At 30.5% G+C, this 25,871-nt stretch overlaps 1 protein-coding gene across 1 annotated transcript; it reads right to left on the bottom strand.

The window, feature by feature from the left end:
* Positions 1 to 800: 800 nt before the first annotated feature.
* On the bottom strand, positions 801 to 2,708 carry PG994_012827 (mitochondrial chaperone bcs1; the record flags this gene model as incomplete). The annotated part of the gene is made up of 2 exons (XM_066864236.1): positions 801 to 1,804; positions 1,868 to 2,708. 2 exons carry the CDS (start codon positions 2,706 to 2,708, stop codon positions 801 to 803), a joined length of 1,845 nt encoding a protein of 614 aa, XP_066709197.1.
* Positions 2,709 to 25,871: the final 23,163 nt, after the last annotated feature.

Raw genomic sequence — 25,871 nt, 5'->3', positions numbered from 1 at the left:
CTAGACTTCCTAATTGCTGGGCCTGTTTAAGAAGGAAAGGCCGAGTCGAACACGGGTCGTACCCAGTATACTAATTACCCTCCACATATAATGTTCCAGGTAAAGTACAACGTAGACACCAAAGACTAAGTACTTACATAGGGGACTACAACTACGCCCGCAACACTTGCAACTCGGCCCTGTCCCAGCGCATCCCGCTGCAGCGACAGCAGGTGGAAGCACCACGCGCGCCTTTCCGGCCGACTCCACACCTACCCCTATTCCAAGAAGCAGCAACTTCGGGATGGGGACGATGGAATGCGGAAACCGTATCCGGCTTGCAGGCATCAGCACCTAGTTTAACAAAAGCACTCACATCCTCTCCGGCAGTGTGACATGACTCGGAACATTAGCATTGGCCGTGGGAAGTTGTATGGCTCTTGCGCTGTTGCTCTCATGAGCACAAATAAGTTGTCCTCAATAATGCGTGTCAAAACAAATCCGTGGTAAAAGAACGGTTGCCATGTAATACAGAGTATGTACCGTATTTAATATCGCCAAAAAATGATAGCGTATCAGTAGTACTAACTACCTGGATGCTACAAAGAATTCAACTCGCTTGCTTGATGCCTTCTCACCATGCTCCTGAAACATTTCGCCGGTTCCCCAACCTATACCCGAACGCTTTACGTATAAACAAAGTGGCCAAATCGTACATGTGGTGCATCCAATCATATGCAAGAGAAATCAGCAACATAAATTACTAGCAATGCTTCGCTTTGTGTCCGTCGCTTCGCTTTGTGTTCGTCGTAACACAATCATTATGATGATGCAGCCTGCTCTCCCTCGTCTGTCTTCTCGGACGTGGGGCTGTTGGGCAGGCTGATGACGCCCTGCTGCTGCTGCTTCCTCCGCCGCGGCGCCTTCTCTTCGCGCATCTGCCACAGCCAACCGGTGAACTTGTCGACGGCCTTGACGGGGCAGTCGAGGTGCACCTGGAAGAAGCCCTGCAGCTCCGAGGGCGTGATGCTGTTCTCAGGCACCAGCTGCGCGAACTCGGCCGCCAGTGTGGGTATGGTGGTTGCCTGGCACTTGTCGCACCGGCAGACCTCCTCTGCGTCTGCGTCCTTGTCGGAGCCTGTCTCTGATTTCTCGGACAACCTTTTGTAGCCGTCTTTAACGGATTTGTTCGATGTGGATATTGTAGAGTTGGGTTTGCTGGCCTTGCTCTTCTTGTCGCTTCTCATCGGCCGGAACATACGGACGAACATCTCCTCGGAGCTCTTGCGCGAGATGTACCCGATGTAGATCTTCTTGTCGATTCGCCCGGGGCGGACTAGGGCCTCATCCAGCTCATCGAGGAAATTGGTCGTCATGATGACGATGCGGCCCTCCTGCGCCCCCACGCCGTCGAGCACGTTGAGGATCCCAGAGAGCGTGCACGCAGACTCCTTGCGCTTTACCTTGTTGTCCTTTTTGCTGTCGCTCTTTTTCTTCTTCTTACTGCCGCCGTTGGATTCGCTATCATTGTCGGAATCCTCCGAGTCAGTTTCGTCGCGGTCGATGCCCGCGGCGTCAATGTCCTCCATAAGCACGATACACCGCGAGGGCAGGTCCTGGAATAGCCGCTCCAGGTCCTCGTCGTCGATGTGCACCAGCTGCAGCACGTACAGGCTGAGGCCGTAGCGTCCCGCCAGCACCGAAGCCAGCGTCGACTTGCCCGTGCCGGGCGGGCCGTGCAAAAGATAGCCGCGCTGATAGGGTATGTTGCGTTGGTGGTACCGCCGACGCGTGGCGGGGCTGAGGTACTTCTCAATGTCGGCCACTGTAGATTTGTGTTAATGGAGATATTTCACGAGTCTGTTCGCAAAGGAGGATATCAACTTACAGAGATCCTTCTTGATGGCGCTGTTAAGGTGAATGGAAGAGAGCGGGCGCGCGGGGGACTTTGACTTGAAGCGCCAGTACCGATAGCCATCGTGGCCGTGGATGCGCATTTGGGGCTTCTTTTTGAGACCAGCCTTGGCTTGCTCCCGGCACATCTCGAGGAATTCAACAACTGGTTGGCTAGATTGGCTGACGCAGGTAATGGTCAGACTGTGCGGCTTGCCGAAAACGCCGGTTGCCTCATCATCATCGCCCTCGTCGTCGCTATCGTCGTCGTTCCTGCTGCTCTTGCCCCGCCTAATGGTGAAGAACCGACCGTGGTAGAAGAACCAAGTGCGGTTGAATTGCGGCACGCACTCGATGGGCCGGTCGGCCTGCTGGCGGTCCTTTCTTGCTACTACGCCGCCGCCGCCTGCTGCTGAGCCTGACTCCGAATCTGCGTCCTCTTCCTCTTCGTCCTCTTCCAAGATAATGGGTACGATGGGGCCTGTGCTGTTGCCGTCCTCGTCCTTCTCGTCGTCTACCGCCTCGCGGAACAGGTACGACTGGTTATACCTCCGCGGCAGGATGGTCCGGTCGACCCACTCGGATACGAATGTGCTCATCTCATTGCTACTAGGAATGACGACGCGAATGGTGGCGTAGTCCCGCAATGAGTCAACGACGCTGCTGGTGGACCCCCGCAGCCACCGCAGGGTACCGAAAGCGAAGGCTGTTAATGTGAGGATGGAGCTTGTTTGTGTGACGTCTAGCTTCCCCGCCCACTGGCCGAGGAGGGCCTGGAAGATGCCCATGGGTGTAGCCTCCTCCAGAGGAGGCAGGTTGGATGTGATATTCTCCATAACGGAGGTGAAGTGTGGTGTGATGCTCGCTTGGTGTCGCAGATAATCCACGGTGGGGGTTTCGTCTCGTCTTTCCTTTTGCTAGTGTGGTGATACCTTGCAGAAGAAGGTTGATTGCCTGCAAGATGAGACGAGTCGAGGAGAGTTGCGATGATTATATGTGCAGGTATGAATGTGTTTCTCTCACGGGTAAGGCAGGCAGCCAGGTAGGGGAAGCTGGTACAACTTATAGCCGATGCCTGACAAACCATGGGTGTTTGCTACTGAGCAAACCGATTGGCTACCATCCAAGCCACTGCCCCGTGCACGCCGCCGGGTGTGACGCACCGGCGGAGCAGATCGATCAGCCGGGATTGTGGTTTAGCGCTGGTTCGGCCTAGGTTACCCTTTTGGTTCTTCGCCAGTGAGTAATTCGAAGGCTTAGAATGGAATCCTGGGCAAAGTAACGTCAGTCCCCAGCTTCCAACATGAATTCCTCGCCTGATCCTTTTGGTTCTAAGCGCAGTGCTCGTGTATGCCTGCCTGGAATGCGGATTTGTGGCTTCCGTTCTTAGGCAGACAGCAGCAAACCTACTTGCTTACTCGGCCGGGGTGTGCGAACAGCTGAAGACCTGAAAGACCGGGGAATGAGGCAGCCTGATGCCTGTTGGGTCCCCCTGCAGCTCTGCGGGGCAGCGCGGGGACAGCGCCAGCTCAGGCCTACAATTGGCCCAAACCCGTTCTAGCGACCTACCGATCTACCGGAAGCCCCATTAAAATTGGGCTGCACTGCCATGGACAACGATGAACAACTATGAGTCAGGCAACCATCGTGCCATCAGTCTGTGTACTCGTATGCCGAAGCCAGGCTTTTACCAGCATTACTACCACAAGCACAAGTCCCTCCCATCTGGATGCACATACTAGTTGTCCATGCAGGAAACTCCGTCATACTGCGTTCTTGTCCAGCTAACCAGGCCCTATTGCCAATGTAGCGCCTCGTGTATCTGCAACAAGTGCGTCGAGGCCCATCTCGCCAAGACTCTCACATAAGCACCGAACTGCCACAGTGAGGCGAGAGACAAATGGCAAGACCGCCGTTACAACCCCGGATAGTCCTACGGACTCGGAAATTCCAGGACCTGTATCTGACTCTCGCCGCTCTGAGCGATACACAACAGTCCTAACCTCGCATCCACACTGAAATCTGCATACGTTCCACTGGTTTCACTACCCCGGAAACTGCCTCCAACGTTGGGCTATGGCGGGATGATAACATACTATTTTACCACGTCAATCTGGATTTCTTCACTTCCGTTTTCGTCATTGGACCTGAGCAACCCGCTGCTTTAAGGGAGCTGATGACAAAGCCGGCTGAGTGAACCTGAGCTGAGCCTGAGTCGACTGAGCAGCCTTCTGAGACCGGAGATGATATTCTGGCATTAGTACATCCATCAGTAGTGAGTAGTATACAGAAATTCTAACAAGCTATTATTAGAAGATATTGAGGGTGCAATAGATCTGTATTAATATCCTCGGGCTTAATAAAGGATATAGGAAAGATAGAAGCCTTGCCCTATGTAACGAACGCTATCTAGGTTTTAAAGGAAACCTAGTAAGACGTACTAGGGTTTATATTAATAATATAAGAGAGTATTTAAACGTGCGATAGAGGTCCGCCTTTATCGATATAGTATATAATAGCCGTAAAAACGAAGGTAATTAAAGTGCGTAGATTTAAAAAGATTTATAATAGTTTCGTTAAAGCTATTTATTTTATTAATAAATTAAGATTAATATTTAAATTAATTATTAAAATAAAAAGTATTTATATAAAATATATAAGAAATCGTTTATTATTATATATTTAATCCTTTCTTTATTAATTTACGCCGGATTATTAAGAGCGTTATAATTTTATAACTCCGGGATTATTAAGAGCGTCGTAATCTCATAGCTCTTTACCTTATCGGCATATAACTCTGTTCTATTTATCTAACTTATATTAACTATTTCTACTCGTTTATTTTTACTTGTCTATCTTATATTATCCTTCGGGTATTATTCTAAGTTAGCCGTGTACGTTTATTATCGTGGTATTAATTATTATAATTAATATAGTAAATTTTTATGTTTATAAATAAAGTTATAAGCGTTAACCGGCGGGATTAATAACCGTTTATTAATTCGTAAGCGTTTCGAGTTATTTTAATTTCGTCTTAAAGGTGGGTATTAACTACGTCGTTAAGTTAAGTCGTAATATTATCCTTTTCTCTTTTTATTATTTTATCTTTAAAATAGTTAATTATTATAAATACTTATCGTATACCGTTATATTAGGATTTTATATATTACTTTTATTTTTTATTTTTATTATAATATATATTTATTATAATTTTAAGTTATATTAAGAAGTTTTTTATTAAAACTTACGAACTTTCTTCTCTTTATAGCTATATTTCTTTTAATGATCGTTTAGTTAATATACTTTATTTATATTATTTTAAAAATAAAAAGTTAAATTATTATATCTCGAATCGTTCTTCTCGTTACGAAAAGTACGTAAATTACGGTCGTTTATATGGCGGCTTTTTAATTATTTCGTCTTTAAAAAAGGTTCTAGAGTAATAGCGAAAATTAGACGCGAACGAAGAAAACGCGAGCGAAAAGCTCTTATCGCTTTATTTAAAACTAATTAAGCTTTATTTTTAAATTACCGAGGCGGTAAATTATTTATTATAAATTCGAAAGATCCGTCGGAAAATAAAGAAAAGGGGCGCCGATTTATTTAATCGTAGTATAGAGGAGTTAGATAAAGAGGACGATATCCTGCCTACGCTAGATAGCTACGAGGGTTATTTAGTTAATAACCTCCGGAACTTAGGCGTCCTTACCGATATAGACTAGTCCTCCCTAGGCCTAGCTAACTTTAAAGGCTTAGGTCTTTTAATACCTCTTATCGTTACTCGAACTCTCGAAGTTCCTCCGTAACGTTCGCTAGGTATTTTTAAATTCTTAAGTATTATTTTTTAATAAGTAACGTTTTTATTAAACGAAGTATTAAAAGCTTCGTTTAGTTTTTTTTTTCGATAATTTTCTCGATTTTATATTCGTATTAATTTATTACGATTTTTAATTATATATTAATCGAGGTATTCTTAATCGCTAGTTTAAATAATAATATATAAAATATTAAATATATCCGTATTATTTTAAATAGAGATAATTAATAATTAGGTTTTAAAATAATTTCCGCGATTTTAAATAATCCGACTTTTTTAAAGTTTAATTTATTACTTAATTACTTAGTTTTAATATTTTATTATAAGAGGTAACCTTTTCTTCCCTCTTTTAAAGTTAGTTTCTTTAACTTAGCTTAGTTAGCGTATATCTTTATTTATTATTAAAAAAAGATAAGGTTTATTATAACGTAATTTAGAGTTTTTTTAATTTCTCGATTGATATAATTATAATTAATACTAGCTTTTTTTTATAGGTTTCTTAATAATTTCTAAGTTATACTCGTAATTTGTTTAAAATAATAATATACGTATAGTTTCGTTATCCGCGCTATTATAAGCGAATTAAGTTATAAATAATAATTATACTTAATTATCTTACTTATAATTAATATAATAATATAAATACTATTTTAAAGTCTAGTTTATTCGTTTAATTAATTTATTTATTTAAAAGTAGTAAGCTATAAATAGTTTATATTTAATACCGAGTTATATTATAAATAATTTCTAGAGTTTAGCGGTAAATAGTTTATCTTTATCGGAAATAATTATCTCGAGCAGCTCGTATTAACTAACGATTATTCGGAGGAATATATAAGCTAAGTCGCTAATATCGTTAAACTCTTTATATAATAAAAAGTATGTATATTTCGTAAGTTTATTTATAATTACTAGGATACTATTATAATTAATTTTAATTAAAGGTTCTTTTAATAAGAATAACGTATCTTATAAGCGAATATCTTATATAAGCGAATGTCCTACTTTTATAAATTTCTTTATAACTTTAACCTTTTCTTATATTCTTTTACGTTTAAAAATGTTACAACTTTAAAAAGAGAGTAATATAATTCTAACGCTTTAAGCGCTTTAAAAAGATTTAATTTTAAGCGTATAAAAAGCTATATTAATTTATTACGTCTTATTAAAAACCTTATAGCGTAAACGAAATAGTTAACCTATACGACGCGAAATATTTACGAATTCTCGAAAGCTTTTAAATTTTAAAGAAATATAATTATTCGATATATTATTAATTTAAATACGCGATCGTTTTTTCCCCGGTTAAGTAATATAAAAGATATAACGAATCGATTATTTAGTTTACGCGACGCGGGACGCGTCGGCATTAATTAAGCCTTTAACTTTATACGATAATAATTAGACCTCCGGACGCGTTTTAACCGAAAAATTAATTATTAAAGAGTCTTTTATAAAAATCCCGACGCGTATTACGCGTAGTTTATTTTTATACGGAATATAATTTATAAATATAAGATCTAAAAAGAGGATATTTATAATTTCGTTAAGACCGGCTTTTTTATAAATTAAATCTCGTTCGAAATAATCGTAACCACCTCTAATTAACGCGGAAAGCTTAAAGTAATATAATAAAAGAACCGGGAATAGGTTATAATTATCCAGGGTGTCGGATTACACGGTTACGCTATCCCTCTATATATTATTTTTACCGAGAAAACGTACTTCTCTTCCTAGTACGAAAATAGCCCATTACCGAAGAACTAGGTAATTATAATTATTAAAAATAACTAAATTACGAATAAAAAAAGCGAGAACTAAATTCGATATTTTAATTAATATATTAAGTTTTATACGAAGGGTTATTATCGCCTTTTAATCTTAAACGGCTATAAAAATTATTACTCGATAATTTTCGAGCTTTATTATAAAAAAAACTCGATTATTATATTTTATATACTTTTTTATATATTATATAAACTTTAATTTTTTAATATCGGTTATTTTTATATATTAAAAAAAGCTTATAAAAAAGAAATTAAATATTTTATACGAGCGTATATTATTTATATTTTAAAAGATGTCTTATTATTAACGTTTTTAAAAGCGTTTTAAATAATTTTTACCGTTTCGAATATATAAAAAAGCTTTTAAAAAATAATACTTATTTTATATAATCCGGAATATATTATTTTATAATTAGATATAAAGCTATATATTTTAATACTTCCGGGGACGTCTTCCGGCCTATTTATTCTTTAAGAATTAAAAATTTTAAATAACCCGATTAAAACTTAATCTTAAACCGAATACGTTCGAAACCGTATCGTACGGTATTAAAATAACTTTTTAATATTTATTTTAATTAGTTTTAATTAGATTATAAAGGTTATAACGTACATTATATACCGAGTTACTCTTTTAAAAGGTAAGAACGCGATACTTTAAAAAGTAAATAAAATGCTTAGCCGGCGCCGCCGTACGAAAAAGAAACGGCTATAAAATAAAAGATTATTTTATATATAAATTAAAAAAGATTTATAATTTTAAAAAAACGTTAATAAATAGTTATAAAACGTATCGCGTTAAAAGAGTAATTATACGAGGACGTTTAAGACACGCTTATAACGCTATAGAATTTACGGAAAGCCCGGGTATAATACGCGTACTTATTAAAATAATATAAAAGTATTTAGAGATAAGGATTCCGACTAATTTTAATATATTAAACACGTTATAATAAAATTAATTTATATTTTATCGGAAAAGGTATAAAAAAATAAGACATTCGCTTATATAGGATATTCGTTTATAAGATACGTTAGTTTAATTATAAAATTAAGCGCGATTATCTTTTATATTTTATTTAGCGGTAGAATCGATTATAATTCTCTATATAATCGGTATCGAGCGGCCTTAGCTTTATTATATAAGTCGTATTTATTAATTATTTTAACCACGATCGGCTTAAAGTTTTCGTAATTAAATTATTTAATAATTCGTTTCTAAGTTTTGAATACTTTTTAATATTTATATATAAGGCGCTTATAGAACTTTTTAATAAAGTTTTTATAATATTATTTAAAAATATAGATTTTATTTTAATAAAAAGTAAGGTCGTTTCGGTTCTCAAGGTAATCTTTAATATTATCGGCGGAACTAAAGGTCCAGCCAAGTTATTAGAATTTAATAGCTTAATTATCGTTATATTAAACGTAACTTATAACGTTTAATTATTATAATAATATAAGGTTACTATCCTAATCGTAGGTTAAAATAATTCGCGTTTCGAGTAGGACTTCTTCTTAATAATTTAGTCGTTAGCTTAATATATCGGCGCGGCCGTTCTTATTACTTTTTTAATAAATAATAATAAGGTTAAATCTTAATAAGAATTTAAACTATTATATTTATTATTTATTTAACTTTTTAGTAATAATAAACGTTATAAAGTTTTTATAATCGATAAAAACCCTTACTAGCTCTACCGTTTTATTAAAATAATATCTTTATAGTTCGCAAGCCTTAATAATAGCTATTAACTCTTTATTATAAATTTAATAATTAAACTCTAATCCGTTAAGTTTTTTTAAAAAGAATACGATAAGGCGTGACTTTTTATTATTATCCCGTTAATTTAACCACCCTCTAATCATATAGTTTAATATATTAGTTTCGATTTTAGAAAGTTTAGTAAAATTCGTTATATAAAATATTAATTCGTTAAAAATCCGCTCCTTAATATTATGAAAGGCTTCGGCTTTTTTTTCCGTTTATCGAAATAACTTATCCTTTTTTATCAAGTTTATTAAAAATATTACTATCTTATTAAACCTAGGGATAAGAATCTAGTAATAATTAATTAATTTTAAGAAGGATTTAATTTTTATAACGTTTATAAGCGTAAGCTATTTCTTTATTATTAAGAATTTTAAAGGTTTTATTCAAATTTCGCCTAAAGATATTATATATTTTATAAAGGTAACGAATTATTAGTAAAATTCGCTTTTCTTTAAGTTGATTAATAAATTAGCGTTTTATAGCTTTTAAAGTATTAGTTTTACGTACTCTCGGTATTGCTTATTATTTTCGGAGTAAATTATGATATTATCGAGATATACTATAATAAATTTATCGAGGTATTCGCGTAACATATAGTTAATTATAATTTAAAAACTAATTAATACGTTAGTTAAACTAAACGGTATAATTTAATACTCGAAATACTGATATTTAATTTAAAACGCGGTTTTCTACTTTTTTTTAATTCGGATTAAGTTATATACATTAAAAAGGTTAACTATTATAAAGATTTTAATATATAATAATTTATTTCGTAAATCGCCGATTAGGGGTAAGGGGCACCGGTTTTTAATAATAACTTCGTCAAGTTTTCGATAATCGATATATATACGCTATTTAAGTTTCCCGTTTTTGCTTTTTTTTTCGAAATAAAGAGGATAGGGAAGCCCGTTAGTAATATAAATAGGCGTATAACTCCTTTCTCGAGGTTTTTGGTAATATATTTTTTTAAAGCTTTTTCGTATTCTCGATTTAATTCATAAATTAGTATAAAAGGAGGCTCTCTTCTTTCCTTTAGCGGTATCTCGTGATCTTATCGTATATAAAACAGTAAACATATTTTTAGTTTCTTATTAAAAAAAGCTTTAAATTATTAATACTCTTTTAATATAATCGTTATAATATTCAGCTTAAGCTTTTTAATAATAACGTATATTTTGAAAATTTTAAGTTTATTAAAGGATCGTTTTTTAAACCGTTATTTATTAATTAAACCTTTTTTTAATATATCTTATTAAAATCAACCTATTTTTTAATTAATTTTAAAATTATTTACCCGTAGTTAAGGTATTTTTAAAATTATATTATATCTTACGACGTCCGTAATATTACATATAATTCGTTTATATCGTTTTTAAATATTAATTAAAAGGTTCGCGATTTCTTTTTATATTTATTTATCGTTATAAATTATAAATCCTTTATCGACGGTTTTAAATTAATATAGGGCGTTTTATTATTATTATTTAAATTTAAAGTAATTAATAATTCCTAATAAAATATAGTTTTTTTACGCTTCGCTATCGAATAACGCTTTAATATAGACTCTTTTTACACTTATTATTAATATAATATACTCATGAATAGCTTAATTATCCGTTATTTAATATAAAAACTTATTTTAATCCGCTTATTATCGTTTTTTATAATAAGCGGCGTTTATTTCCCAGGCGCTACTCTTATAAGTGATTAATGATTTCTTACGATCGATTGTTATATTATCGCTATTATTCCCTTTATTTTTTCTAAAGCGTTTTTTAATATATTAACGAAAGTATTTCCGTGCTTTTCCTCGTATAAAGTATTATTTTTAATACTTAGGATTTAGGTTTTTTAAGTAGTTTAAAGGTTTATTAAGTTCGTTATAATTTATAAACGTTTTATAAATTCTTTAATATATTAAGGGTTTTTTATTATTAGGTACATACCTATACGTCTTAAGAGTATTAAACGCTTTCCTTTAAATATTTATAAGCTCGTAATTTTTCTTAAATATATTTAAAGTATTAATTTTTAAAATACTTCTTTTAATCCCGTCTTTTTAAGTGGTACCGTCGTGGCCACCGTAAATCTTCTTATATTAGCAGGTACGCGTATTATCCGTTAGGGACTAATATCCGGATTTTCTTGATAATATAATTAGGATATAATTATATAATATGTTACTTATTAATCTTTTAAGGAAATTATCCGTACTCGAGTTTCTTTACGAGGTATTCTATATAAGCGTTATATACGTATAAGATTTATAAAAACGTGAAGTACCCCTTTATATATAAAAGAAACTTAAATATTATTTCTTATTACGTAATTACCGTAAACTCTTTAATTAAACTTAGCCGTAATAAATACTTAGTATAAATATTTTAAGTCGAGGTAAAGGATATTAAAGATAGTTAAATATCCGTCGGTTTTTAAGTTTTTAAATTTAATAATCTCGTTTATTAACTCGTTTATTAATATATTAACTAGACGCCCGTAGTTTATTAATTATTTTAACCGGATTATAATATCGCTTAACGAATTATTATTTTTATTATATAAAAAGAGTTATTCTTTTCGTATTATCGTAACGCTCCGGCTATAGTTTTCTTTTCTTTTAAAGGCTTTAGGGAACTATCCGGTACCTTCTTTATTTGTTAAGTAAAAGGTGTACCTATTATTATAGCAAGCTATTTAAGATAGGCTGCCGTATTTAATAATAGCGTTATTATTTTTAATAGCTGCTATAAGAGTGCTTTCTGCCTTAATAGCGTTGATATATTATTCCCTTTAAAACTTTTCGGAAATCTTTTTTCGATGCTCGATATTTTTAAGCGTAATATCTTTATTTTTAATAATTATAATAAATAATATACTATTTTTTATTATACTTATTATATTTAATAACGTCGAAATCTATAAGTCTACTATAATAACTATATATTATATTATTCCTTAGCGGTATATTATTATAGTACCGTAATCGCCCTATATTAATTTAGATCTAACCGGTTTACCATAATTACTCGCCTTACTTCTCGCGGCGGCGTTTATATATACGAGTATCGATTTTAATAATAAGCTCTATATACGAAAATAAATTATTAGGGATATTAAGCCGGCTAAGTTCGTTTTTAATATCTTTTTTTAATTCTCGGTAATATATTATAATCTTCGTAGCTTTTATATAGTCTAGTCGAGCTATAATACGTTAGAATTCGGCGGTATAAGAAGCGGCTAATCCCTTTTATTTAAAAGTTTCTAATTCTCTTTTTACTTATCGCTTCTCGTTGAGGTTTTAAAAAATAATTTAAAAACTTATTTAAAACTATTATAACTTTTAAAAATTCGTTATACCTTTACACGGTATAGTTTAATTTGTTAATTATTTTTTATAAGTTCGTTTAAATAAGGTTTAAATTAAATAAATATTTTATTTTTAAAAAACGAGGCGGCGTAAAGAACTTATTAAGTATTATTTTAAAATATTTTTCTATAAAACCGTTAATAAGCTTTAACTTAAATAGAAAACCCGCGGAAGTTCTCGTTTATCTCGTTAAAAGTCGTTAGAGTATTAATCTTTATTCGTTCTTTAAAAATAACAAGGGTTTAAATAATATTAACGGCGGTATAAAAGAAGCGTACTTCCTTACGTAACTCGTTAATATCTAGTATCTACCTTAAAGTGTCTTTAATTAAAAGCTCGTTCTACTCCTTTTCGAGTTTAGCGTAATAATACTAGTAGTTAACGTTTTTTTATTTAAATTCTTTAATTCGTTTAATTAACGCTTATTAAATAAGGCCGTTATTATTATCGTTATTATTTATTTTTATAATAAAGTCTTACTAAGAGGTATTTATAATAGTAATAAAAGCCTTCTCGTAGCGAGGGGTATTATTAAATCTAGGTGTAAATATAGTTCTTATAAATGCTATTATTTAAAGGTTTAAATAATAATTTATAAAAATAAAAATAAAAATAATTAAAATATAACGAACAATATTTAAGTTTTAAAAGAAACTTAATAAAATATATTAGGGTTTATATTAATAATACGAGAAAATATTTAAATATATAATAAAATTTTACCTTAATTAATATAATATATAATAATTATAAAAATAAAACTAATTAAAATATATGAATTGAAAAGGATTCATAATAATTTTATTAAAACTATTTATTTTATTAATAAATTAAAATTAATATTTAAATTAATTATTAAAATAAAGAATATTTATATAAAATATATAAGGAATCGTTTATCGTTATATATTTAATCCTTTCTTTATTAATTTACGCCGGATTATTAAGAGCGTCGTGATCTTATAATTCTAGGATCACTAAGAGCGTCATAATCCTATAACTCCGGAATTATTAAAAACGTCGTGATCTTATAACTCTTTATTTTATCGGCACATAACTTCGTTTTATTTATTTAACTTATATTAACTATTTCTACTCGTTTATTCTTACTTATTTATTTTATGTCATCCTTTAAGTATTATCTTAAATTAGCCGTATACGTTTATAGTCGTGGTATTAGTTATTATAGTTAATATAATAAACTCTTATTATCGTAAATAAGGTTATAAGCGTTAACCGGCGGGGTTAATAACCGTCTATTAATTCGTAAACGCTTCGAGTCATCTTAGTTCCGTCCCGAGGGTGGGTACTAGCTGCGTCGTTAGGTTAGGTCGTAACACCCTAGTGGCTGGCTTATATCTATCTATAGAGGTGGGGTACTAACCACCACGTAATAAAAGCTTATTTTTAATACGGTATATGTTTTATTAAAATAATAATTTATATATATTAATACTACTTTTACGCTACGTTAATATTAAAAAAATTAATTATTAATAAAAATAAACTTTTAATTAATAATAAACCGAGCTTTTTATTATTTATATAACTCTTTTTTTATAGTTTAATTTATATTACATTTTTTAATTATATACGATTATATAAAAATATCACCCCTTTTTTTTTAAAGATACGGAGCCGTATCTAGCCTTTATTAATTCGTATATAAAAGTTTTTTTTATTAACCTTCCTTTTATACTAGCAGTTTAAGCTAAATATAAGAGCTATATTTAACGCTTATATAATAAACGCTAGTGTCCTCTCTTCGCTAAGGTCGTGGGAAGACATTTTTAGCCGTAGTTTTTTTTATAAGAGCTAATTTTAAACGTAACTTTTAAATATATAGCGCTATAATTCGATAAATCTTTATAAATACGTATTTAATAATTTAAAGGTAAAGAGTTATAATTAATATAAATTACGGATTAAGTTTTTTATTAAAAACTTTATAAGTTATTTATATTAAAATATAAGAGTTATATGTCTCGAAGAGGCATAGCTCGTTCTTTAAGTGAAGAGGTTGTTCGCATGTTACTGCCCCGGTGGTTAGCCCCTGATTACGGCGGACTATGAAGGGTGTTGGCTGCGAGTACGAGTATGTCAGTTCCAAAGGATAGGGTTTCATGACCCATTGGGTTCGAGGGAATACTTAGGCAGGGGCTACACGTATATATGACTAGTCTGCTCCTTTTCTCTCCCATATTTCTACTCCTCTTCTAGTATATATGCCTTCGAACGAGTACGGACTATGGATCCTACACCTATAACACTGATAGATTAGCTGTTGTGACCACAGGGGGGTATAGCAGCATGTAGATTAGAGCTACCTATTGATCAAGGACTAAAGACGGTATAGAGATGCCGTGGTTCTGTCTATATACACTAGTTGACGATCCGCGCACACTTGCAACGAGTCGTGACTGGCATGTTGCCAACAGGCCGTTGTTTTGGCTGAGTCGCCTCGTCTGATTTAACCACACCTTGACTGAGTTAGCTGAACCACCACGCGTTACGATATTGGCCCTATGGATCTCTTACTAATACTGAGAAGTCCTCCCTCGACCTCATTCTCTAACATAATGACAAGGTCCTCCCTCTTTATAGTCTTAAAGATAGTCTTGTGCACTTCCTTACTAGTACCACATACTCGGATGAATAGATTTTTACTATTAATAAATCATCCTTCGACTTTAATTACTAGCCTAGTATATTATTTAACTTAATAAAATTATTTAATGAATTATTTAAATTTATTAACTAGCTTAAAGGTGTTATAAATATTAAAAGTTAACGTTATGATATAAAGCCGTTACTTTTTAACTCTTATAATACACCCTTTTACTTTAATAACTAGCGTATTAACTTTTTAAAGATTAATTATTAGTTATTAAACTTTATTTATAATAATAAAGTACTTTATAAGCGAATTTATTAAATAACCGAATTTACTACTTCTTTTTAATTTAATATAAACTTACTTCTTTCCTTTATTCCTTTATTATATAATATAATTAGTATTTAAAAAGAAAGCTAAATAATCCTAGCGCTTTAAGCGATTTAAAAGAACTTAAAATTAAATTTTCGTTTATTTTTAAAACGTACGATATCTTTTACGCGACCTTATATAACCGACGGCTCGGTTTTTAATTAAAACGTGAAATATCCGCTAACTATTATAAATTAATTAATTCCGAAAAAGATACGATTATTTAATATATTATTAATTTAAAAACGTGATCGTTTCCTCCTTAATTCAGCGGTATAAAAGATATAGCGAATCGACTACTCCGTTAACGCGACGCCGGACGCGTCGGCGTTAACTAGGCTTCGAACTTCGTATAACGATAGCTAGACTTCCGGACGCGTTTTAATCGAAAAATCGATTATTAAAAAGAGGATATTTATAATTTCGACGAGACTAGCTTTTTTATAAATTAAATCTCGTTCGTAATAACTATTATTACTTTTAATTAACGAGGAAAACTTAAAGTTATATAATAAAAAAATTAAAAATAAGTTATAATTATTTAAAGTGTTAGATTATACGATTACACTATCCCTTCGTATATTATTTTTATCGAGAAAACCTACCCTTTTTTTTAATACGAAAATAATTTATTATTAAAAAACTAAGTAATCGTAATTATTAAAAACGATTAAATTACGAATAAAAAAAGCGAGGATTAAATTCGATATTTTAATAAGTATATAAAATTTTATAAAAAGAGTATTTATTACCTATTAATTTTAAATAACTACGAAAACTATTACTTAATAATTTTCGAGCTTTATTATAAAAAAAACTCGATTATTATACTTTATATTTATTATTTATTATATAAACTATTAAATAAGCTGTTTGTACGTATAAAGGTTCCGGGCTTAATCGAGGTTATACTATTATATTTTATTTATTTATATCTATCCTTAATACGAGCTATAAGGGGTTTATACGCGCAGGTACGTAACACTTTTTTGAAATAGTATAAAAAACCTTAGTTCTTATTATTTTAATATTAGCAGTTTTTATTTTAACGATAGACTTAGCTAGCTCTCCTTTTTAAGACGAGTCTTCTTTTCGTAAAGGTCTCGTACGAATGAGTTATATTAATCCGGTATTCGGTACTTATTTAAGCTATATAAATAACATTATACCTTTTTAATATTAATTTTATTAAATAATAAATCTTTTTAATTAATTATTTTAATCGTTTAAAAGTAATAATAATAAGTACGCCGTCGTATACCGAGATACGTTATACCCCGTTAAAAAAGAAGATATCTCTCTTTCCTCTCTTTTATTTCTTATCCACTTTTCTTACTCGCCGTACGAGTTTAGTCTCTCGATATACGCTTCTACGCGTACGGTTAACCTATTAATTAATACCAGCTATTCAAGGGCTTTATTTAGAGATTTCTTAGTAAAGGCTTCTATAAGGTTATCTCGGCCGTCGACTTAATAGATTTTCGAGATCTCTCTTTTTTCGTACGATTCTCAGAGTAATATAATATCGATTATTAATCTTTTCTCGTTTATCTTTCTTAATTTAATTAAATATTCGTAAAATAATTTCGAATCTATATAAAGAATTATTAATAACGTACCCTATAAGCGAGCTACGCATATAAGCGAGCTACGTACTTTTAATTAATTTTCTTATAATTAATTTTATATTAACTTTTCTTCTTTAATAAATATAGAATTAAAAAATAAAGAAAAATGGTTTAATTTAACGCTTTAAGCGTTTTAAAATAACCCGAAATTATATATACGAGAAGCTATAGCGATATATCATGTTTTAGAGTTAATGTTACGTAGTTGACGACGCGGAATTTAATCACGATTCGAAATCTCTATAAACTTTCGAAAACTTTCTAATTTTAAAAAGGAATTAATTATTCGATATATTATTAATTTAAATACGCGATCGTTTTTTTTCTCGGCTAAATAGTGTAAAAGATATAACGAATTAATTATTTAGTTTACACGACGCGAGACGTGTCGGCGTTAATTAAGCCTTTAATTTTATATAACGATAACTAGACATCCGGACGCGTTTTAATCGAAGAATTAATTATTAAAAAGTCTTTTATAAAGACTTTAACGCGTATCGCGCGTAATTTATTTTTATATAAAATATAATTAATAAATATAAGATATAAAAAGAGGATATATATAATTTCGACGAGACCGGGTTTTTTATAAACTAAATCTCGTTCGAAATAATCGTAACCACCTCCGATTAATACGGAAGGCCTAAGGTAATATAGTAAGGGAACCGGGAAAAGGTTATAATTATTTAAGGCGTCGGATTAAACGGTTACGCTATCCTTTCGTATATTATTTTTACCGGGAAAACGTACCTCTTTTTTTAATATAAAAATAGCCTATTACCGAAGGACTAGGTGATCGTAGTTATTAAAAATAGCTAAACTATAAATAAAAGAGGCGAGAACTAGATTCGATACTTTAATTAATATATTAGGTCTCGTACGAAAGGTTATTATCGCCTTTTAGTTTTAAACGGCTATAAAAGCTACTACTTAATAACTTTCGAGCTCTATTATAAAAAGAACTCGATTATTATACTTTATATTTTCTTTTATCGAATAATCTTTAACCTCTTGATATTAATTATTTTTATATATTAAAAAAGGCGTATAAGAAAGAAATTAAAGGTTTTATACGGGCGTATATTACTTATATTTTTAAGGAAGATTTCCTATTAGCGTTTTTAAAAGCGTTCCAGGCGATTTTTACGGTTTCGAATATATAAAAAAGCTTTTAAAAAATAGGAATCGTTTCGTACAATCCGGAATATATTATTTCATAATTAAATATAAAGCTATATATTTTAATATTTTTAGGGACGTTTTTTAACTTATTTATCCTTTAAGAATTAAAAACTTTAAATAATTTAATTAAGGTTTAATTTTAAATTAAATACGTTTAAAACCGTATCGTACGGTATTAAAATAACTTTTTAACGTTTATTTTAATTAGCTTTAATTAAATCGTTAAGGTTATAACGTAAGTTATATATTAAGTTACTTTTTTAAAAAGTAAAAACGCGACACTTCGAAAAGTAAATAAAATACTTAGCCGGCGCCGCCGTATAAAAAAGAAACGGCTATAAAATAAAAAATTATTTTATATATAAACTAAAAAAGACTTATAGTTTTAAAAGAATATTAATAAATAATTATAAAACGAATCGCGTTAAAAGAGTAATTGTACGAGGACGTTTAAGACACGCTTATAACGCTATAGAATCTACGGAAAGCCCGGGTATAATACGCGTATTTATTAAAATAATATAAAAGTATCTAGAGATGAGGATTCCGATCAATTTTAATATATTAAATACGTTATAATAAAATTAATTTATAACTTATAAAGCTTAATAATAGAAAATACGTAGCTCGCTTATATACGCAGCTCGCTTATGGGGTACGTTACCTCTTAAAATCCGAAGCTCTGTATACTTTTATTAAACGTGGTATTAAGTATAATACCGCTATTAGTATTAGAAATTATACCGTATAGTTTATTAATTAATACGCTTTAAGCAGTTCTTTTATATTTCGTCGAGCTTTAATAAATAATATTACCTTAAATCTCGAACCAGTCCCACGTTTAACTAAGCACTTAGCTTAATATAACTAGTTATCTATGCTAAGAAGTCAGGTCTTTATTATTCGCGAAAGAACCGTTAATAAAAATATATATCTTTATACGATAAAGATTTAATAAGATATATTTAAGCCGCGTATCGGATTTTAAAATTATTAATTAATTTATATATTTAAGCTTTTAATATGTTTATTTTTTAAAGTTTATATTTAAGCGGCGATAAATAAGTCGTACGCTACTTTTAATTAATAAATAAAAGCTAGATATACTCTTTTTATACGTTAAGAAATATTTTACTAGTTTTTATTAATAGTTTTTAAGTCGACAAGTTTTAATTAATTAGCTTATCTTTTTTATTTAAAAAGGGTATCGTAAGATTTTAATTAAATCTTATTTTCATTAAACTCGATTAACGTATTTTCGGTTTAAAATACTCTTTAACTTTATACGGAATTATTCCTTTATTAACTTTTCTTCCTCTTTTTTAAAGAAAGGGGCTATAATAGATAATAAATAAGCGTTATATATTAAAATTATTATTTTTAAATTTTATATATAGTAATTATAGTACGTTTTAAACTAATAAAGTCTCGATTTTATTAATTCGTATAAGGGTAATACGATTTAAAATAGCGTCCCTTCGAGATATTAAATCTTTAATTTTATTAATAAGCGTACGTAAACTAGTCGGTTTAATTTATCGTATAAATAAATATACGTTTATATAATATCGCGTAGCTCGCTTTATATATTAAAGTTTTAAATTAAGGTCGGTTCGAAAGTTAAAAGATGTTTTTAACTTATTTTCTAAATTATCGATAATTGAATTAAAATAGGCTTCTTTTCTATATCTCCGTAGTTTTATATTACGAGCTTAAATTTCTCGTATAGCTTTATAGTTTTGCCCTTAATTTCTCGTACGAGCCGTATTTTAAAAATTCTCCGGCTAATATACTTACCCGGGTCGAATCGAATAAATTCGAAAACTCCTCGTACGGCGAGATTATTAATCTTCTCCGCGTCGAACTCTTAAAATAGATATCCGGACGAGGTAATAACGCCGTTTTATCGAAGCTTAATTACTAAATCGTAATTATTCTATTCCTTTTAAGTAAGGAATACGGCGGTTAGAATATTCCGGAGTAGATATTTTCTAGGTCGTTCCCGGCTACGTCGTACGGGAACTACCGTAATTTCCTCGGCTATCGGTTCGGTATTTAAAATATTTACCGGCTATTCCGGATCTAGTTATATATCCGGCTCGTCGTGCGGTTCTTCGGCCTATTTCCGGTAGTATGGTTTAATTTAAATTACTCGAAAGGTTTTTGAGCCGTTTAGGGTATTTACCCGGATTATACGGTTTTCGATAACTATTATTTTATATAGTCCGGTTTATTTTTCCTTTTTTCGTTAAATTAAAACTATATTTCGGAGCGGGAGTATTAAAATATTATAAATAGCCGGTCCGTTCCGGGTATTTAAAGCTCGGTAAATATCGATATTTATATATATTTTCCAGAGTATCTTTATTACTTTCTATATAGCTTTTCCTCGTGCCTAGATCTCCGGTAACGTTAATAAGTTCCCGTTAATACGAGGGTATATTTTAAATACGAGCAGGGTAGGTATTAAGCCGTCGGGGCCAGCCGTATCTTTTAGAGCTTTAATAGCTATCTAGAGTATTGTTTCGATATTCGTTTAGTAACCGAGATCTTTCTATAGGATATTAAAAGCTTTACGTAATAGAACGTATATTTATTCGACTTTACTTATTATTTAATAAGCTTCCATAAGTATTTATTTATAAGTAATTCTTATTATTTATATATAATTTTAAAACTCTTTTTAAAAATACGTACTCGAATTATACGAAATATAATTAAAAGGTCTTTATATACGTATATTTAATATTTATAAAAGGTCTTTAATATACATATATTTAATATTTATAAAAGGTATTTTAAATATCTCGTATACTAAGCGAATATAAGAATATAATTATTTAAAAAGATGTACTTAAATTAATTACGTAAAGTACGTTTTATTTATTAACGTAAATAACGTTTATAATAATTTCGTAATTAAAATCGTATTTGTTTTATAGCGAGAATTTAAATCTTTATAGTGCCGGATCGTATAATTAATATTAAGAACAGAACTTCTAAATTTCGTTAAAAATAGTAAAATCGACGTCGTTGTAATCGGCGTTCTTTAAAAAGTATAAAGCTTCTTCGTACGAGGGTGTCCAAACCGTCGATAAAGGTATTAAAGCTATCTTTCGATAAAATATAACGTCGTTTTTATACGGTCGGTATTAAAGAACAAGTATCTTTATTTCTTAATTATAAGAAATATTTCGCTATATTTTTATATAATAAAATTAAAAATATTATTATAATACGCTTAAAACCTATCGGCATCGTATAACGAGAATAAAAAAAAGGTTATAGTATTTAAAATATAATACCTAGTTACCTTTAATCGGTTTCGTATATCGATTATTTTAATCGATAAAATAAACTTTAAGCTTTCGAACTTCATTTCGGCGCTTCCCGGGGTTTAACCGATTCGTACGTCTAAATTCTCTTATACGTAAACCTCTACTTAAAGCTTTTCGATTATTAAAAGCAAGGCGGCGCCGTTATCTTAAAGCTCTCTTTAATAAGTCTAGTTATGTAAACTATTAAAATTAAATTAATTAACTTATACGATAACTTTTAAAGAATAAATATCCTCGTTAATAAATTAATAATAAAACGCGGCGTCTATTAAATAAATAATACCTTATTATATATCTTTTAAATTAAAATAGTTATACTCTTCTTCGTCGTTTTTTAGCTCCTCCTTTTCCCTTTTTTAGTTTTATACGAGATCCTCGTATTCGTCTTAAATAAAGAAATCTTATTTAATATTATTATACGTTTAAAAATATTAAATTATTATACGGGTTCGCTTTTTAATTAAGTAATTTATTAACTAATAACTTTATTTATAATAAACTCGGTAAATTCTTTATTCGAACTACCGGTTTTTATATAATAACCTAGGCCGGAACGTATTTATAAGTCGTTATTTTTTATCTTATTTTAATAATCGGTTATTATATAATAATTTACTATTATAAATTAATTAGTTTCTTTTCGTACGGTTATTTATAAACCGTTTATTAATTAAGTATATCTTTATAACCGGGTTTCGATATAGTTTCTTCGTTAAATACTATTCCGAGAGCTTTTAATCCGTAACTATATTTAATAATACGCGAAGGTTTAAAAATAACGCTTCGTATATTCGCTTTTAATTAATAAAGACCGGTATAAACTCCGGAACTCCTCGGTAAGCTCGTACGATTAAGGTATAAAAAGCGATCTTTTTTTCGAATACTTTTCTAAGGACTCGTTATACGAGTTAGAGCTTATTTAATAAGATTTCTAAAACCTCGATAATTTATTTCTCGGCGTTTTTACTTTTTACTCGTATAAAAAAAGTTATCGTTTAATTTATAAAATATTATACGTAATTTATTATTATATTAAAGTACGAATCGTTTTAATTTTTTTAAATCTAATATAATTAAAATAAAATACCTCCGCACGGCTGAAAAGAATATCCGGGAAGATCGCATAATATTAGTCCTCTAATATATTTAACCGTCGGCATGTTTTAATAAATATCCGTACTTTATCGCTAAAGATATCGTATAGCTTACCGGTATAATTCTTTTCCTTTTTCTATACCTTTAAAAAGGTAACGATTTTATTTTACTGGATTTTATCGTTATAAATAGCTCGATTTAAAAGGATATTATAATTTATAACGTATATTAAACTAGATAATCGTACGGTTTAGTCCGGCGGTACCGGAGTTAAAAAAGAAAAAGGGACGATATTTTATAATGTTTAAATATTTAGGAATCTAAGGTTAGACGTCGGGCCTAGAGTATCCCGTGGTGTCGCGAACTATTGCTTTATATAAAAACCGGGTATTTCTAGTTTAGGCGGCGGTTATTCGATTATTTATTCTTAAGAAGAGTATAAAACATCCTATTTTCGGGTTTTCGAAGTCGGTTTTATTATTCGGTCTCATTAATAAGTAAAAGCGGCCGATAATATTAAACTTACGAGCTTATTTTTAAAGGATTCGTTTACCGGTATATTAGCTTTATTTCCCTCGAAATAATAATAAAACTCTTTTTAAAACGTATAATTAACTTAACTAAAATAGTATTCGGTTTATTCTTCGAATTTTATATTAAATACTTTTTAAAGGAAAGTTTTTTTTATTTTTAATATATAATATTTTAAGAAATATTATACGAGGTACGTCGTAAATAGTTAAGTATTATCTTTTCGAAGAGTACGTTTAAGGGTTCGAATTCTTAAAAAACGAGGTTTACGTTTTTATTTTAAACTATTAATAAAATCTCGATATTTTAAAATACCTCTTCGTATGTAAATAGTTCGAGGTTTAAAGTCGTCGGTTTATTTAAGTTCGATATGTCCGGGCTCGGCCCCGATTCGCCGATCGTAATTAATTCTATTTTAATAGGGGTTATCGTTTTATAGATCGTACGATAAGGTTATTTAAATATATAATTATATAGCTTAGCTAGTTTCGCGTATAATTTAAAACCTAGTTTCCTCCTTATAACATATACTCGGGAAAAGGTTAATTTAGTTCAGCTCTTCCTCTAAATCTCTAATGGGCGGAAATTCTCGGGGCTCTTTAGCACGGTCGCCCTTACGTCGGTAAGGACGTAAAACGGTCTCTTTACTCTTATTAATCTATAATCGCCACGAGTAACCACTAATTAGTATTAAATAAGCTGTTCGTACGTACGGGGGTTCTAGGTTTAATCGAGGTTATATTATTATATTCTTTTTATTTATATCTATTTTTAATGCGAGCTATAAGGGGCATTATATGCCCCTCTTTATAAAATAGAAAAGGGGTTCGTGCGCGTAAGTACGTGGCACCCTTTTTAATATAGTATAGAAAACCTTAGTTCCTGTTGTTCTAATATTTAAAACCCGACACGCGGTTTAAAATATATTCCGCTTAACCTTTATTATACGAAGATAAATATTTTTATTAACGGCTCGTTTATAAATAATAAAAACTTAGCTTTTTAATTTAATAACTTAATCTTATTAAGTTAAAAAATAAATTAACGTATCCCATAAGCGAATGTCCCACATAAGCGAATATCCCACTTTTATAAATTTCTTTATAGCTTTAACCTTTTTTTATATTCTTTTACGTCCGAAAATGTTATAACTTTAGAAAGAGAGTGATATAATTCTAACGCTTTAAGCGTTTTAAAAAGACTTAATTTTAAACGTATAAAAAGCTATATTAATTTATTACGTCTTATTAAAAACTTTACAGCGTAAACGAAATAGTTAACCTATACGACGCGAAATATTTACGAATTTTTAAAAGTTTCTAAATTCTGAAAAAGATACGATTATTTAATATATTATTAATTTAAATACGCGATCGTTTCCTCCCCGGCTAAGTAATATAAAAGATATAGCGAATCGATTATTTAATTTACGCGACGCGGGACGCGTCGGTATTAATTAGGCCTTTAATTTCGTATAACGACAACTAAACTTCCGGACGCGTTTTAACCGAAGAATCGATTATTAAGAAGTCCTTTATAAAGATCCCAACGCGTATTACGCGTAATTTACCTTTATACGGAATATAATTTATAAATATAAGATCTAAAAAAAGGATATTTATAATTTCGACGAGACCGGTTTTTTTATAAATTAAATCTCGTTTAAAATAGTTATAACCACCTCTAATTAACGTAGAAAACTTAAGGTAATATAATAAAAGAACCGGGAATAAATTATAATTATTTAAAATATCGGATTATACGGTTACGCTATCCCTTTATATATTATTTTTATTAAAAAAACACACCTCTTTTCTTAATACGAAAATAGCTTATTATTAAAAAATTAAGTAATTATAATTATTAAAAATAATTAAATTACGAATAAAAAAGGCGAGAATTAAATTCGATACTTTAATTAATATATTAAGTTTTATATAAAAAGTTATTATCGCTTTTTAATTTTAAACGGCTACGAAAGTTATTACTTAATAACTTTCGAGCTTTATTATAAAAAGAACTCGATTATTATATTTTATATATTTTCTTATTTATTATATAAATTTTAACCTTTTAATATCGGCTATTTTTATATATTAAAAAAGCGTATAAAAAAGAAATTAAATATATTATATAGGCGTATATTATTTATATTTTAAAAGAAAATTTCTTATTAACGTTTTTAAAAGCGTTTTAAAAAATAGCACTCGTTTCGTATAATCCGGAATATATTATTTCATAGTTAAATATAAAATTACGTACTTTAACACTTCCGGGGACGTTTTCTGGCCTATTTATTTCTTAAGAATTAAAAACTTTAAATAACCTGATTAAAGCTTAATCCTAAACCGAATATATTCGAAACCGTATTATACAATATTAAAATAGTTTTCCGACGTTTATTTTAATTAGTTTTAACTAAATCGTAAAAGTTATAACGTATATTATATACCGAGTTACTCTTTTAAAAAGTAAAAACGCGATATTTCGA

This window comes from Apiospora phragmitis, assembly GCF_038363925.1.
Source record: "Apiospora phragmitis strain CBS 135458 chromosome Unknown utg000011l:1.0-3236445.0:1.0-3240683.0, whole genome shotgun sequence".
Lineage (NCBI taxonomy): Eukaryota > Fungi > Ascomycota > Sordariomycetes > Amphisphaeriales > Apiosporaceae > Apiospora > Apiospora phragmitis.
Note: the sequence above shows the minus strand (reverse complement) of the source record. Positions and strands in the feature narration are given on the sequence as shown.